The sequence below is a fragment of the Puma concolor genome, chromosome C1 (assembly GCF_028749965.1).
Source record: "Puma concolor isolate L17-30 chromosome C1, mPumCon1.1.hap2, whole genome shotgun sequence".
Classification (NCBI taxonomy): domain Eukaryota; kingdom Metazoa; phylum Chordata; class Mammalia; order Carnivora; family Felidae; genus Puma; species Puma concolor.
Window position 1 is genome coordinate 46420089 of NC_141674.1, and position 12788 is coordinate 46432876.

A 12788-nucleotide genomic window follows, 5' to 3' on the forward strand; every position below is an offset into this window, starting at 1 on the left:
ATAACTCGGTTGTTGAGGAGGAAGCCCCTCGATATCTCCCGTGGGCCAGCTACTCCACAGCCATTCTTTGATATGAACAAGCAATGGTTTCCGAATAGTATCTAGAGTGCTGTGCCACTGCCGTTTCAAGAGGAGTCCCCTGGTCCCTCGTTCAACTAGACGGCTGCAAGCAGACTCCTAGGCCCCTCCTGCAGACAGATTCTGAAAGCGCCATTGATGAAGGCGGAGATGTCCTTGGCTGACCCCCAAAACACATTCTCACAGACACACTCCTTATGTTTTGGCATCAGGAGCTCCTTCATGCAGGAAAAGTTTGGAGCCCCTACTGTTCATCAGCTGCTGTACTGAGAGCAGGGGATATGGGCCTGCTCCCATCCCTACTCTCAGGGGCTGGTGGTTGTATGGAAAGACAAACCTATGGACAAAATCAGGGCGGTGTGATGGAGAGGACAGATACAGGGTCACAAAAGGAGGGGCCATCTCAGGCTCTTTGCACATGCTCTTCCTTTTACCGAGAACATTCAATTCCTTCCCCAATTGCCTTTCCCACCCATCCTTCCGGACACAAATTAGGGGATTCTTCTTTTTCTGGGCAGTGCTTCCTAACTCAGTTTGCACCCCGTCCCACCATCCAGAATGGCTTATGTGACATTCTTAGGTCAGGCAGGGATTCTCAACCTTGGATGTACTTGGGGGAAAATACTGATGCCTGGTTCCTACCTCTAGAGATTCTGAATTAGGTGAAGTACAGCCTTGTAACTGGGACTTTAAACTCTCTCCTGGTGATTCTAAGTGACAGCCACGGTTGAGGACCCCCTGTCCTACAGGCTTCCCAAACACCCTATTCTCAGGGGTGATAATATGCACTGGCCTATGTATCAACCGATCTGAACAAACATCGGCAGCAGACCAGTGCCCCTAGTCCAGGGTGTATCAACTGAACAGCAGCCTCGCCTGGTTTTTATTCAAGTGGGTGCACTTTGCACATCCTGTTTATGTGCCTGACCCCCTGCTATACTACACTGTACTACGCTACACCAGGCTAACCTGCCCCGTCTTTCCTATGCTGTGCGGTGTGAGCTCCTTGAGGACACAGTCTGTGCCCTCCTGCTCTACCGAATCTCTAGCATCTATCAGAGTTCCTGGGACATTCTGGGAGCTTGAAACATATTTGTTGGATGAAAACAAGAGCGTGTCAGTTCCTCTGCAACACAAGCTCAGCACGCACACACGTATCAACATACACATGCCATCTGACCTCATCACAGAGCTCACCTGTGAACATTAGACTAGACACCCCCGGAGCACAGCCGGCACCTGCCATTCACGCAGGCTGGATGAGAATATGGAAGGCATGAGAATGGCCAGAACGACCCTCATTTAACAAGAGCCCGGAGGCCTTACCTTTGTTGCCTCTAAAATCTCATCAAAGTCGGTCGGCAGGTTTCTGTTCTGTAACCACAAGGCATGACTTATGAGCATGAAATGAACAATGGGATGATGACGTGGAATGGTTAACCGGGCAGGGCCCTCTCCTTCTTACCGGGGTGGCCGCAGCAAACCGTTCTTCAAAATCCTCGAATGGATGGCCATTCTGAAAGGGTAAGGGATGATGAATGAGGACGAAGAGCATGACACACAAATGGCATGGATTTATGAGTGAGGATGATGGCATCTGCAGTTACACCAGGCAGGAGCTGTGGCCAGTGTACTAGGAAAGCCCTGGACGTGTTCCCAGCAGAAGCGGGTGATACAACACGGGCCTGATTAGGAAACACAGCAAGGGTAAGTTTGTAGGTTTCAAGCCTATCTTCCTGCGATTACAGACATTACCCAGCCAGCCTCCATGGTTGGGGGGGGGGGGCAGCGGATAAGAGCACGATGTTTACGCTCAACATTTTGGTTTTACAAATTAAAAATACTACCATGTGCTTTAGTCAAACTCTTTGGAGCAGTCTGTGACCAGCTGGTTTTGTAAGTGCCCTGCTGCATGTTGCCCCCTATGCTTGAAATGCTCTTCTTCTCACCTCTGCAAGCTCAAAGCCCAGCTGGAAGGCCACCTCTTCCATGAAGCTTTCCTTGATCCTCTGAGCTGAAAATCATCACAGGGATGGGACATCCATTGTGCTTCCTGGAGCAGGGACCAAGCTGTATTTATTCCTGAATCCTGGCTGCTCACAGAGGAAGTGGCACATAGCCATGCTCAAGAATACAGGAATGAATGCACGTTGTAGAAGTAGCTGGCAGGTGACCAAATCTAATCATTTTGTTAATTTTCTCATTTTACTGTTTACGGTCATTGAGAATTTGGCTAAACCACCTGACACTGCTGCAATGGCATTCATTTATGTGGCTCAGCTGCAGGGGCCTTGAAGGGACACGAGCCTCTCCCATGAGGCTATGAGGCAGGCTCTAGATAAACACCCTGCAGAGTCACAAGTAATTCTAAGCTCCTGGAATGCCTCCCCCAGTAGCCTTGTGGTTGGCAGTCTCTCTGGCTTCCCAGGGCCTTAAGGTCCCTGTAGAGCTTACCAAAACCTTGCTCTTTTTGGTGCAAATGGACCACTCTGGCCTCAGTCCAGGGAACCCAAAGCACTTCACTGTGGGTCCTAATAAAGGCACGTGTCTTCGGTCCTGCCCTGCTTTCTCTACATGCCCCCTGCCTTGACCTTTCCCAAGTGATCTCCTGAGGTGTGCTATGTACCTCCTCCAGGACCTATAGTAATAAACTTCTCTAGTACAATTTCCTTTCAGTCTTTTGTTCTTCTCTCACCATCTGATACCTTGGTGGTCTGCTAAACAAATATTAATTACCAAAGTCACAGTGATAATATATATTATAGATAATATACATAACATCTATTATATATATGTTTTTAATCATCATGTTTTGGTCACTATGTACAAGCTAATTACATTTTGGATGATATCCAAGTAGTGCAGCATTAATATAAATCTGACAATATTAACACTGAAATGGAGTTATTATGCATGAACAGAAAGAACTGAATCATTTCCCACTTTGGAGGAGAGCTTCCTGTTGGCAACGAAGGAGTGGAGAAACCATCCCCCATAATCATCTCCACCCTGTCTGCAGAAAAGGTGACTGTTAGGTCAGTCAGCCCCATTTACAGAGAAGCAGGGCCAAAGACCCAACGTGGCCGTGCCTCCCACAGCCACCACCAGTTCTGTCCTCAACCACCTGCTTCCATCAGGCCCTGGCTTGCCAGAGGTCAACTGTGGCAAAGAGGAGAGGAAGGGCAACCACATCAGATAACCACATAAATTATTGTGATGATGATTCTATTTGGCCAGAGGTGGAGAGAGGTAGTGAGACAGTATTAGCCTAAGTGATCCTGTAATCTATGGTGTGGCCTAAAAGGTTAAGGTTATGTCGCTACATCCTTTATAAATTCACACACTTCTAGGGATTTATGGCACAGCCCCTACCATCTAGCTCTGGGTCATAACTTTTAATAAAAACATTTTTTAGTGTCCAAAATCTCATTACATCTGTCCAATATAAAAAAGCAAATGGCTTCAGAGCATGATGGATGAATTAAATAAATTTGAAAAACAGCCTGTTGTAGACTCTCATAAAACCCCCACCATATAATGAAAATGTGTGAGGATAACCAGCACTGGTGTGAGTCCGTCACTTTCCTGGTGACAGAAGAGGTGGCCTTTGGTGAGGTGTGGGGCTGCGGTATGAGGAGGCCATTTCTATCCATTCAGACGAAGCTCGGTCTGGGCGTGTGAGGTGAGCAAAGGCATCTGTCAGGAGTCACGCAGATGTGGGCTGAACCCTGGCCATGCCACACGTGGGCTGTGCGATCCTGGACAAACCGGTCAGCCTCAGTTTTCTCGTCTTTAAAGTGCAGATGATAATGCTAACATTGCCTCAGGTTTATCGAGAGGATTACTTGAGATGTGTGTGTGAGGTCTCGTTTGGTGCTTGGCACATGGTAGATGTTCAATAAACAGTAGCCGTTCCTAGTATCGTCTCAGCCTGTGTCATTTGGCCCGCTTTTGGCATGCAGAGGCACACATTTTTTAATGTTAGGAAACGACTATTATATGACATTTGGAAAATGAAAGAGGAAGAAGAAGAAAAATCTTAAGGGAGGCCCCTCTTTAGAAAGTACCCCTGCCTGAGAGCCCAGACCAGATCCCATGTAGAAGGATGCCCCACACGTCCTGGCCCTCGTCCTGATCCCCTCAGTCCATTCTTGACCCTGCCTTCTTCCTTGAATCTCCTTTCTGGCCACAGTCTTGCCTGATCATCCTCCTGTCCTGTCACCACAAGCACCTTCCTGTTGTGATCCTGGCTCGGTCATTCCTTGGACCCCTTTCCTCCCGTCTGGGGCAAGCCTCAGGGATAGTCAGAGCATTGCATCCAGCCAGTGGGGAGATCGTGCCATCCATGCACTTCCTCCCCGTTGAGTCTCACGGCCAGGACCTGGAGTCCATTCCCAAGTCCTCCCGACTCACAGCTTGCTTTACCCACAATTACTATTAGAGTTTTCATTCATTCATCTTCAAGTCTTTTCCCCACCTTATAGATAGATTTCTCACACTTATTATGGTGGCAGGCATGCAGCTTTGTATTCTACTTTTCAAGACACAATACCAGCTCACATTTACTCAAACCATCCACTTCCAGTGAGGATTTAACAGAAGAGGCTCTCTTGTGTTGTTTCAAGACAGTTCTAGGCTGAATCTTCATGAAGACATGGAAGTAAAGCCTCCACCGGAGTCTATCTTCCCAGAGTCTCTGTTGGGAGCAGTGGGGACACTGTTGTCCCATAACTGAGTAAAGTAACTATTAAGACCAGACTCACGTTATTAATCTTACAGCCAACGTGACAGTGGATGAGATGGGACATGAACACATCAAAAAGGATGCAAATATATTTACGGCTGCCAAATCAGAACCTTGTGTGGTTCTCACCCCTGGCTGCACAAGGTAATCCTTTAGGGGAGCTTTCTCCAAACTACTGATGATGCCTGAGCCCCGCCATCAAAGATTTGGTTGTAATGGTCTGGGGTGGGACCCCGGCATCAGTCGGTTCTAAGAGATCCCCAGGTGACTCTAACGTGAAGCCAGACTTGGGAATCACTGTGCTGGGGAATGAACTCTCTGTAGGAATAATTAGTGAAAGTCCTACTGGGAAAACTGAACACATCTTGATTGATTATATAATTGATTAATTAATTTCTTTAACAAACACTCACCGGGTACTTTTCACATGCCAAACTCTGGCTAGGCACTGGAGATACAGAGACGAATAATACATGGTCCTTGTTCTTCTGAAGCTCCGAGAAGAGCAAGAATATATAATCATTCTAGTTTGGGAGTGGGGTAGGAGTGAGACTGGGAGGATGCAAGGTATCTAGATCTAAACTCAGAACTCAGGCCAAAGCTGCAAAAGAATGAATTCAATTACCCACTTAGAAAGCTCAAGAGAAATGGATTAACCTAAGTGAGTTGTAACTGCACCAAAGTGGCTACTATTAAGGCACCTAGTGATTCCAGGCATTCGAATGCATGTGCCTTTTCCTGGTGAGTGAGCTAACAAGGAAGACACATGCTAATGAAGATGAATTCCTGCTGTGGTATCTAGGGATTTAGCTTTTTGTCACCTTTAGCCAAGAGTGAACAGCTGTTTTCCTACTTCCTGACAGACAGACAGACAGAGAGGCAGACACAGGCAGATAGATAGACACACACACACACACACACCCCTCTGTTTGGCAAATGAAGAACAAAGTGGGGGTGGGGGTGGAGTTGAGATAGGGAATGGAAAATTTGATGATAACAAATGATTTCTCCCAAGAGCAGCCATGTCCCATAGAACTTTCCGTGTGATGGAAATTTCTATGTCTGCAATATCTAATATGGTAGCCTATAGCTCCATGTTGCTATTGAGCACTTTAAATATGGCTACTGGGACTGATGAACTGAGTCTTAAATTTTATTTATTTTTAATTAATTTCAATATAAATAGCCACATGTAGCTAGTGGCTACTGTATTTACAGTTCGGCTAGCTCTCTCTCTATAAATATATGTTATTTGTTTAAATTTATTTATTTTTGAGAGAGAAAGTATACAGTACAAACAGGAGAGGGACAGACAGAGAGGGAAAGAGAATCCCAAGCAGGCTCCACACGTCAGTGTAGAGCCCAACTTGGGGCTCGATCCAATGAACCATGAGATCATGACCTGAGCTGAAACCAAGAGTCAGACATATAACTGACTGAGCCACCCAGGCACCCCAGAGAATATATATTTATAAAAACAACTTCCGGATGACTGAGAACTTTCTAAATCCTGGACATATTGTTTCCTTACACAGTCTCTTCTGTTCTTTTAAAGAATATCCCTACTTTTGTACTAACTGAAAAGATTCTGTTGGAGAACTGAATTCTTTACACTGTGTAGATGGTACCATGAAAACAAATGCATTTTACACAAAACAGTAGCCTTCTTCTGGTGTAAAGGACTTTTTCATTGACTGAGCTAGATATTTGTGGGGCTTTTTAAAGGAAATTAAGATTCATGTTTCAAGAGGAAATTCATGAAGGTTTGTTATCATTACAACAGCATGGAGTGCCATTTAATGCCAACATTTTCCAGGCCTACTGAGATTTGGGGCCCAGTGGTCTTCTGGACCCAATGTCTTAATCTAATAGAAGAATCATGCTGCTTTGAGGATATGTTTCTGTAATGACCAAAAAATTGCCTAATTACTCAAAGCTGGAACTCATTTTGGCAGGTAATGGCCCTCCTTTCCACAGCTACCATTTTAGGAGCATCCCAGAGGTTGTCTGGAAGGTTAGAGGGGCAGAGAAATGCTTAGACCTTACGATGAAGGTTACGTCTTCCTGGAAGTGCCTCCCAGCGTAATACATCTGTAAATCCTTGGACAATGAAATATTTATATCTGGCTTCCTAGAAACAAAGTTGGTCTTTGAAAGAGCCTTCCCCACCCCCACTTCTTTTTACTGTGGCAAGAACACTTAATGTAAGATCTACCTTCTTAACAAGTTCTAGAGTGTATAATACAGTACTTTTAATTACCGTCACAATGCAGGCTCTAGAACCTGGTCACCTTGCATAACTAGAACTTATACCACTGAATAGCAATTCCCACTTTCCCCTGCCCCCAGCCCCTTGTGACCACCATTCTACCCTCTGCTTCAGTGTGTTTGGCTATTTTATAGATCTCAGATAAGTAGTATCATGCAGCATTTGTCCTTTGTGGTTGGCTTATTTCACTTAGCGTAATGTCCTCAAAGTTCAGCCAACCTGCCACATATGGAAGCATGTCCTTCCTCATTAAGGCTGAAAAATATTCTATTGCGTGTTATGTACCATATTGTCTTCATCTGTCTATCCACCCCTCCCTCCCTCCATCCATCCATCAGTGGACATTCAGTTTGAAATGGACTGACTATGCAAGGAGAAATTCAGGATGGGGACTGGAGGTGAAAGGCGTTTGCTAGTGCTTTATTCAGGTGGCATGAGAAAGGTGGACCTCTTGGAAGGTCAGTGTGCTAAGCTGGCCTGACCAGGCTAATGTGCACAAACAGGGGGCAGCTGGGGTTCCAGAATCTGACTCTTGACCGTTAAGCTTCCCAACTTTACCCTAATGTCAAGAAAACCCATTTGCTTGCATTTGAAAATAAAAGGTACTTCTAGGGTGAGAAGTTTGATGTTTTTAGGCCAGGTAGCATGGGGGAATGGAAAGAGGGATGTCTGAAACAGCAGCTTTCAGTTCAAACCGCTGCCTCATCACTGGCATTTCCCTGAAAACATCCTTCCTCACTCCAAGCCTCAGTTTTCTCCTTGAAACATAGGCCAATGTAGGGTTGCTGAGAGGAAACACCAAGAAGGTTGATGTATATGAATAAAATTAGCACAGTAGCTGGCAGAGTAAAATCTCAATGGATGACAAAACTACAGAAAGGGAAGGGATGATTGGAGGGAGGAAGGGAGAAAGAGGCGGAGGGACGAAGAGGAGGGAGAGATGGAAAGAGGGGGGAGGAAGGAAAGGGATGAAGAGAAGGAAGGGAGGGGGACCGAGGGAGGGAGCAGGGCAGAAGGAAGGAAGGAGGGAAGCAAGCAAGCAAGGGAGGATAGCCATGCGATATTTGCTTGGTAGGTGAGGGTAGACAGGTTCCAGGCCATTGCATAGGTTTGGTAATACTGATCCTGGGAAGGGACAAAGTCACCTCGAGGAGCTGAAGGTGCGACATGGCCTTCTTAGAACAGACAAAGCCCCAGCGGGCTCCTCCTCCGGCACCTTTCCCCCAGTGTTAACACTGGGGAGGCTGGACCATTCCGGGGGTCAGCCCCATCATTCATCCCTCCTACCGCATGCCCTTCTCCTCTCTCCTTCTCCATCTCTATTTCAGGATTCAGTTGGCAACACTACAGTTTCAAGCCCAGATATTCTAAAACATAGCCATTATTTTCTTGAGAAAATGCATAAGGATGGGGCTGGTGGCATGAATTGTAGGCTGAGGGTGGCTTTTACAATAAGATACTCAGAGCTAAGTAAGTTTGATCTCAGTAACAGTGATGATGGGTAGGAGACATGGATTGTGATTCCTACAAAATGGCGGGTGCAGTGTCTGGGGTGCAGTGGTGATGCCAGTGGTGTTTGTCATAGACTCTGATAGGAAGTCACTAAGTCACTCCACATCTATTTGTTGAGCAGCTAGGATAAGTCACAGTCCTTGACATATCATCTGAGGGAGATGGAAAAGAAAACAGACAATTATCAAATGATTGGTGTTATGGGGTAACGTGCAACATGCAAAGCCTTCAGTATATAGCGCTTGGTTCACAGTAACGAACTGATTCGTGCCAGTAACAGCTACCACTGTTGTCTTTATTAGGAAACACATGGCATCCGACCCAATCTTCGGGGGCCGAGGAAACTGGAGGCAGCCGACATTTTGAGATGGAGGCAGTGGTGGTATTGGGGATTTGACAGTATTAGTGATCATAAAGAGAGAGATGATGGTACAGGAATGTGTCTGGTGATAGCCAAAATGGGGCCAGTGATGGGCATTAGGGAGAAATGCTGAAAACACCATCCTGGCCATTAAGTTTCTGTAAGAGCACTGCGATGACTTCATGCATTTACACTTGTGGAAGCTTCCTGGGCCTGACCCAGGACCTCATCCCAAAGCTCTAATAGTTGACAAGGAGAATTTTAGAATGTGGAGTCCCCTTTCTTGTTTTAGCTCCTCTGTTAGGCTGCAAGATGGCTTTAGTACTTGAGTGGCTGTCAGAGTGCAAACACAACTGCGTAGGTAGAGAGGTACAGAGAAAACCGAAAACCGAAGGGGAACAATTTCCCAAAGCTGGTAATTACTTGTTTTTAATGATCTCTTCCTTTATGGCATCTCCTTTTAAGAATCTATTATTCTAGTTCTACATTAGCAAAAACTCAAGGATTTTTCAAAACTCCTAACAAGATTTGGCATCAAAAAGGGAGTGAATTAGAATCACAGTCATGCGAAATTGGCTCCTGTCAGCAGGATGACAGGATCTCAACACGAGAGTGGGGAGGAGGGCAGGGGATCTTCTCCGAGAGTCAGTCATCTCTTTCTTTGCTGGTGTGTGTCTCTTGGAGAGGCTACTCCCAGGATCCAGATGGCACCCCAACCGTAACAAGAAATACTAGATGCAGTTGAAATCAAGCGAGAGTAGCGGAGGCTCAGGCTGAGTGCAGAGCAAATCAGAGGAAATCACAAATGGAGAGATGTCACAGCAGAGGAAAAAATAGTCAGGAGGGCTTTGCCTGCTGCTCTGACAGCCGTGCCGTGCGACATGCTTTTCCTTTTCTTCTCTGGAAGAATGCAGATTTTACGTGCTTAGGCATTCATTTCCTTATTCACGTCTTCATTCCTGGATTCGGTCCTCAAGGAATTCATTTAATAATTAATAAACTTCCGGACTGCTCACTATGAGCAAGGCCCAGTGCCAACACTGCAAGGACTGAGAGGCTGTCCCTTCTCTGAGCTGTAACAGCCAAGCTACGGAAACTGGAGGCTTCCAATTCAGGCTGGAGCATGAGAAGTGTCACAACAGGGGTACCCCACAATGAGCAATTTCACACAGGGTGTACCATTTTCACTGCTGCGATGCCATTCACAGGACTGAAGACATGGCAAACAACCAAAACCCGACGTCTATTTTTGGGCGAATGGAATTGGACCTCTTTACTCATCTCTTGAGTTTTCTTCGTTGTAAGATTTGGGAAATATCCATCTCACAAGACTAGGGGAAGATTAGCTGGGGCAAGGTTTCAGGTAATAGCGTCATTAGCATGGCACCTGACCTCCAAGTATGTGTAAGACCTCCAAATATGTGTCTGCTTCTTTGGGTCAAATAGGAAGTCAACAATTTGGTGGAGTATTCTTCGTAGCACCGTTTGGATGGCAGTTTGAATAGATTCAGGAGTTGAAGAACTGCAGAGTAGTTGAATTAGAAGAGATTGAAGGGATCTCTGAGTCAACTTAACCCTGTATTTTTTTTTTTCAGATGAAGAAACTGAGGCCTCCAACTTTTCCAAGATCATGACGTGAATGGCAGAGCTGAGACGAAACCCCAAGTTCTGACTCCTAACCTAGTTCCTTACTACCATAGCACAATTCCACTCCTAGGTGTGCACACTAAGAGAAAACAGTAAATCAGAGTGGAGAAACCTGGCACACATTTTACAACAAGAAAACTAAGGCCTCAAGGAAAGCCAGGCTTGCTCATATGTAAAACAGCGAGGAAAATGGCTACTTCATAGATCTCCAAAGATCAGGTGAGGCAGTGTTCACCTATAGAATAGACATGGAAGGCAGCCCAAAGGTTTGGAGTCAGGAAATCTCGAAGAGCATTATCCTCCACTATCTGATTGATTGTTCAACATACAAACAGTTTGCAATTTTGTGTCATAATTTCACATGCCCTCCTAACAGGTCTCTCAGTATATTTCTCACCCTCAGGCTCTGGTACAAGCTACTCCCTGCGACTGGCTACCTTTCCCATCCTTGTTCATCAGGAGAACTGTAACACATCCCTAGAGACTTGGGTCTAGTTACCTCTTCCAAACCTTCCTCCAAAGTCCTAAGGATGGTGATTAGATGATCCTCCCCTGGGCATCATACGTGTCAAGCTTCACTGGTTCTCTCTTCACCACTATAGACTAAGACTTTGTAGAAACTAAGTTCCTTTTATGGGAAACTGTATCCTATTCATTTTTGTATTCCTAAGATCTAGATAGCCCAGTGACTAGCACACAACAGGAAATTATACTGAATTGACAAATTACAAAAAAAACAGAATGAGGGAATGGATGAACTTGTTTATATAAGAGAATAGGAAACTGAACAGAAAGGAACTTGGTTATAGCATGACTTACTAAGCAGAGGGTATGGTAGTCCATATGGTGTTTCCAAATGCTCGGCACGTATGTGTGTGCACATGTATGCACACACACATACACACACTTGCTCGCTCACAAAGACTTGGCATTTACTATTATAAACTCTAGAAAGGATCTCATATTCACTCTGTCACTTGACCCAGTGAGGCTTTGCAGTCAGGGTAAATGGCCTTTGTTCTGATTTCAAAGAAATAGTAAGGAGATGTTCCAGAAAAAGTTATAAAAAAAGAGATATGCTATCCTTCAAGCCCTTCTAGAATCTGGATGGCATTTTTATCTGAATTCTTCAAGTCCTCCCCATTAGTGAGATCCATTGGTTCTCACCACTAATTGACATTGACTAATAATGTCAATCTGTGACATTCCTCACTACTTGAAGTTGAGCCAATATCTGATCTTATCACCCTCCCCCTTAGTTGTTAGAAATTGTATCCCATACTATTTGGCCTCTCAAGCTTAATATGTCCAAAGAACTTTGGATCTTTTCCAACACATTCTTTCCTTGTCTTTCGATGTCTGTAAAGGCCACCAACTCATGCTTAGATGCTTAAGCCCTCAGATGTACAAGGTACACTTGACACCTCCTCTCCCACACCCGGACACCCAACCATTCACTAAGAAATGCTGTCTCCAGGCTCTGACTGCCTCTCTTCATCTTTTCTGCTGCCTTCTCTTTTGCCTAGACTTCTGTTTTTACTCTTGCTCCTTAAGTTAATCTCTAATACATCAGCCATGATGGTATTAAAAAATCAGATCGGGGCGCCTGGGTGGCTCAGTCGGTTGGGCGTCCGACTTCAGCTCAGGTCACGATCTCGCCGTCCGTGAGTTCGAGCCCCACATCGGGCTCTGGGCTGATGGCTCGGAGCCTGGAGCCTGCTTCCGATTCTGTGTCTCCCTCTCTCTCTGCCCCTCCCCCATTCATGCTCTGTCTCTCTCTGTCTCAAAAAAAAAAAAAAAAATCAGATCAGGCTTACTTCCCTGCCTAAAACGCTCCACTGTCTTCCATTATACTTGGAATAAAACCCAAACTTTGCACCACTGCCTGTAGGACTGTCCACACCTAGTTGCCACCTGTGTTTGAGCTCACCCTCCACTCCCCCCTTTCCCACTGTGCTCTGGCCAACACTGGTCTTCCCTCTGTTCTTCATGGACCGCTGGGACATGCCTTTACCCGTGCCTTCTCCTGTTCCTGTTTCACTGGTTTCTTCTCATAATACAGATCTCCGCTCAGCTGTCACATCACTAGGGAGACCTCCTCTGACCATTTCTCCCCAAGTAAAAGAGCAGCCCCACCTCTCACCACGTTACCCTGTTTGGTTTTATGGCTCGCACTC

General features: G+C 45.6%; 1 protein-coding gene across 18 annotated transcripts in view; it reads right to left on the reverse strand.

Annotated features, from left to right (window-relative positions):
• DAB1 (DAB adaptor protein 1) overlaps positions 1-12788 on the reverse strand; it is a 1146801-nt gene that overhangs the window by 32983 nt on the left and 1101030 nt on the right. For 12 of the 18 annotated variants that reach the window (XM_086717103.1, XM_086717107.1, XM_086717109.1 and 9 more), the window contains 2 exons: positions 1544-1594; positions 1405-1452 (listed from right to left, as the gene is read on the reverse strand). The exons of 4 other annotated variants lie outside the window; for them this stretch is intronic. In XM_086717103.1, coding sequence (XP_086573229.1) covers positions 1405-1452; positions 1544-1594 — 99 coding nt within the window. The remainder of the gene's footprint in view (positions 1-1404; positions 1453-1543; positions 1595-12788) is intronic. 2 more of the 18 variants (XM_086717108.1, XM_086717113.1) reach the window with 1 other exon arrangement.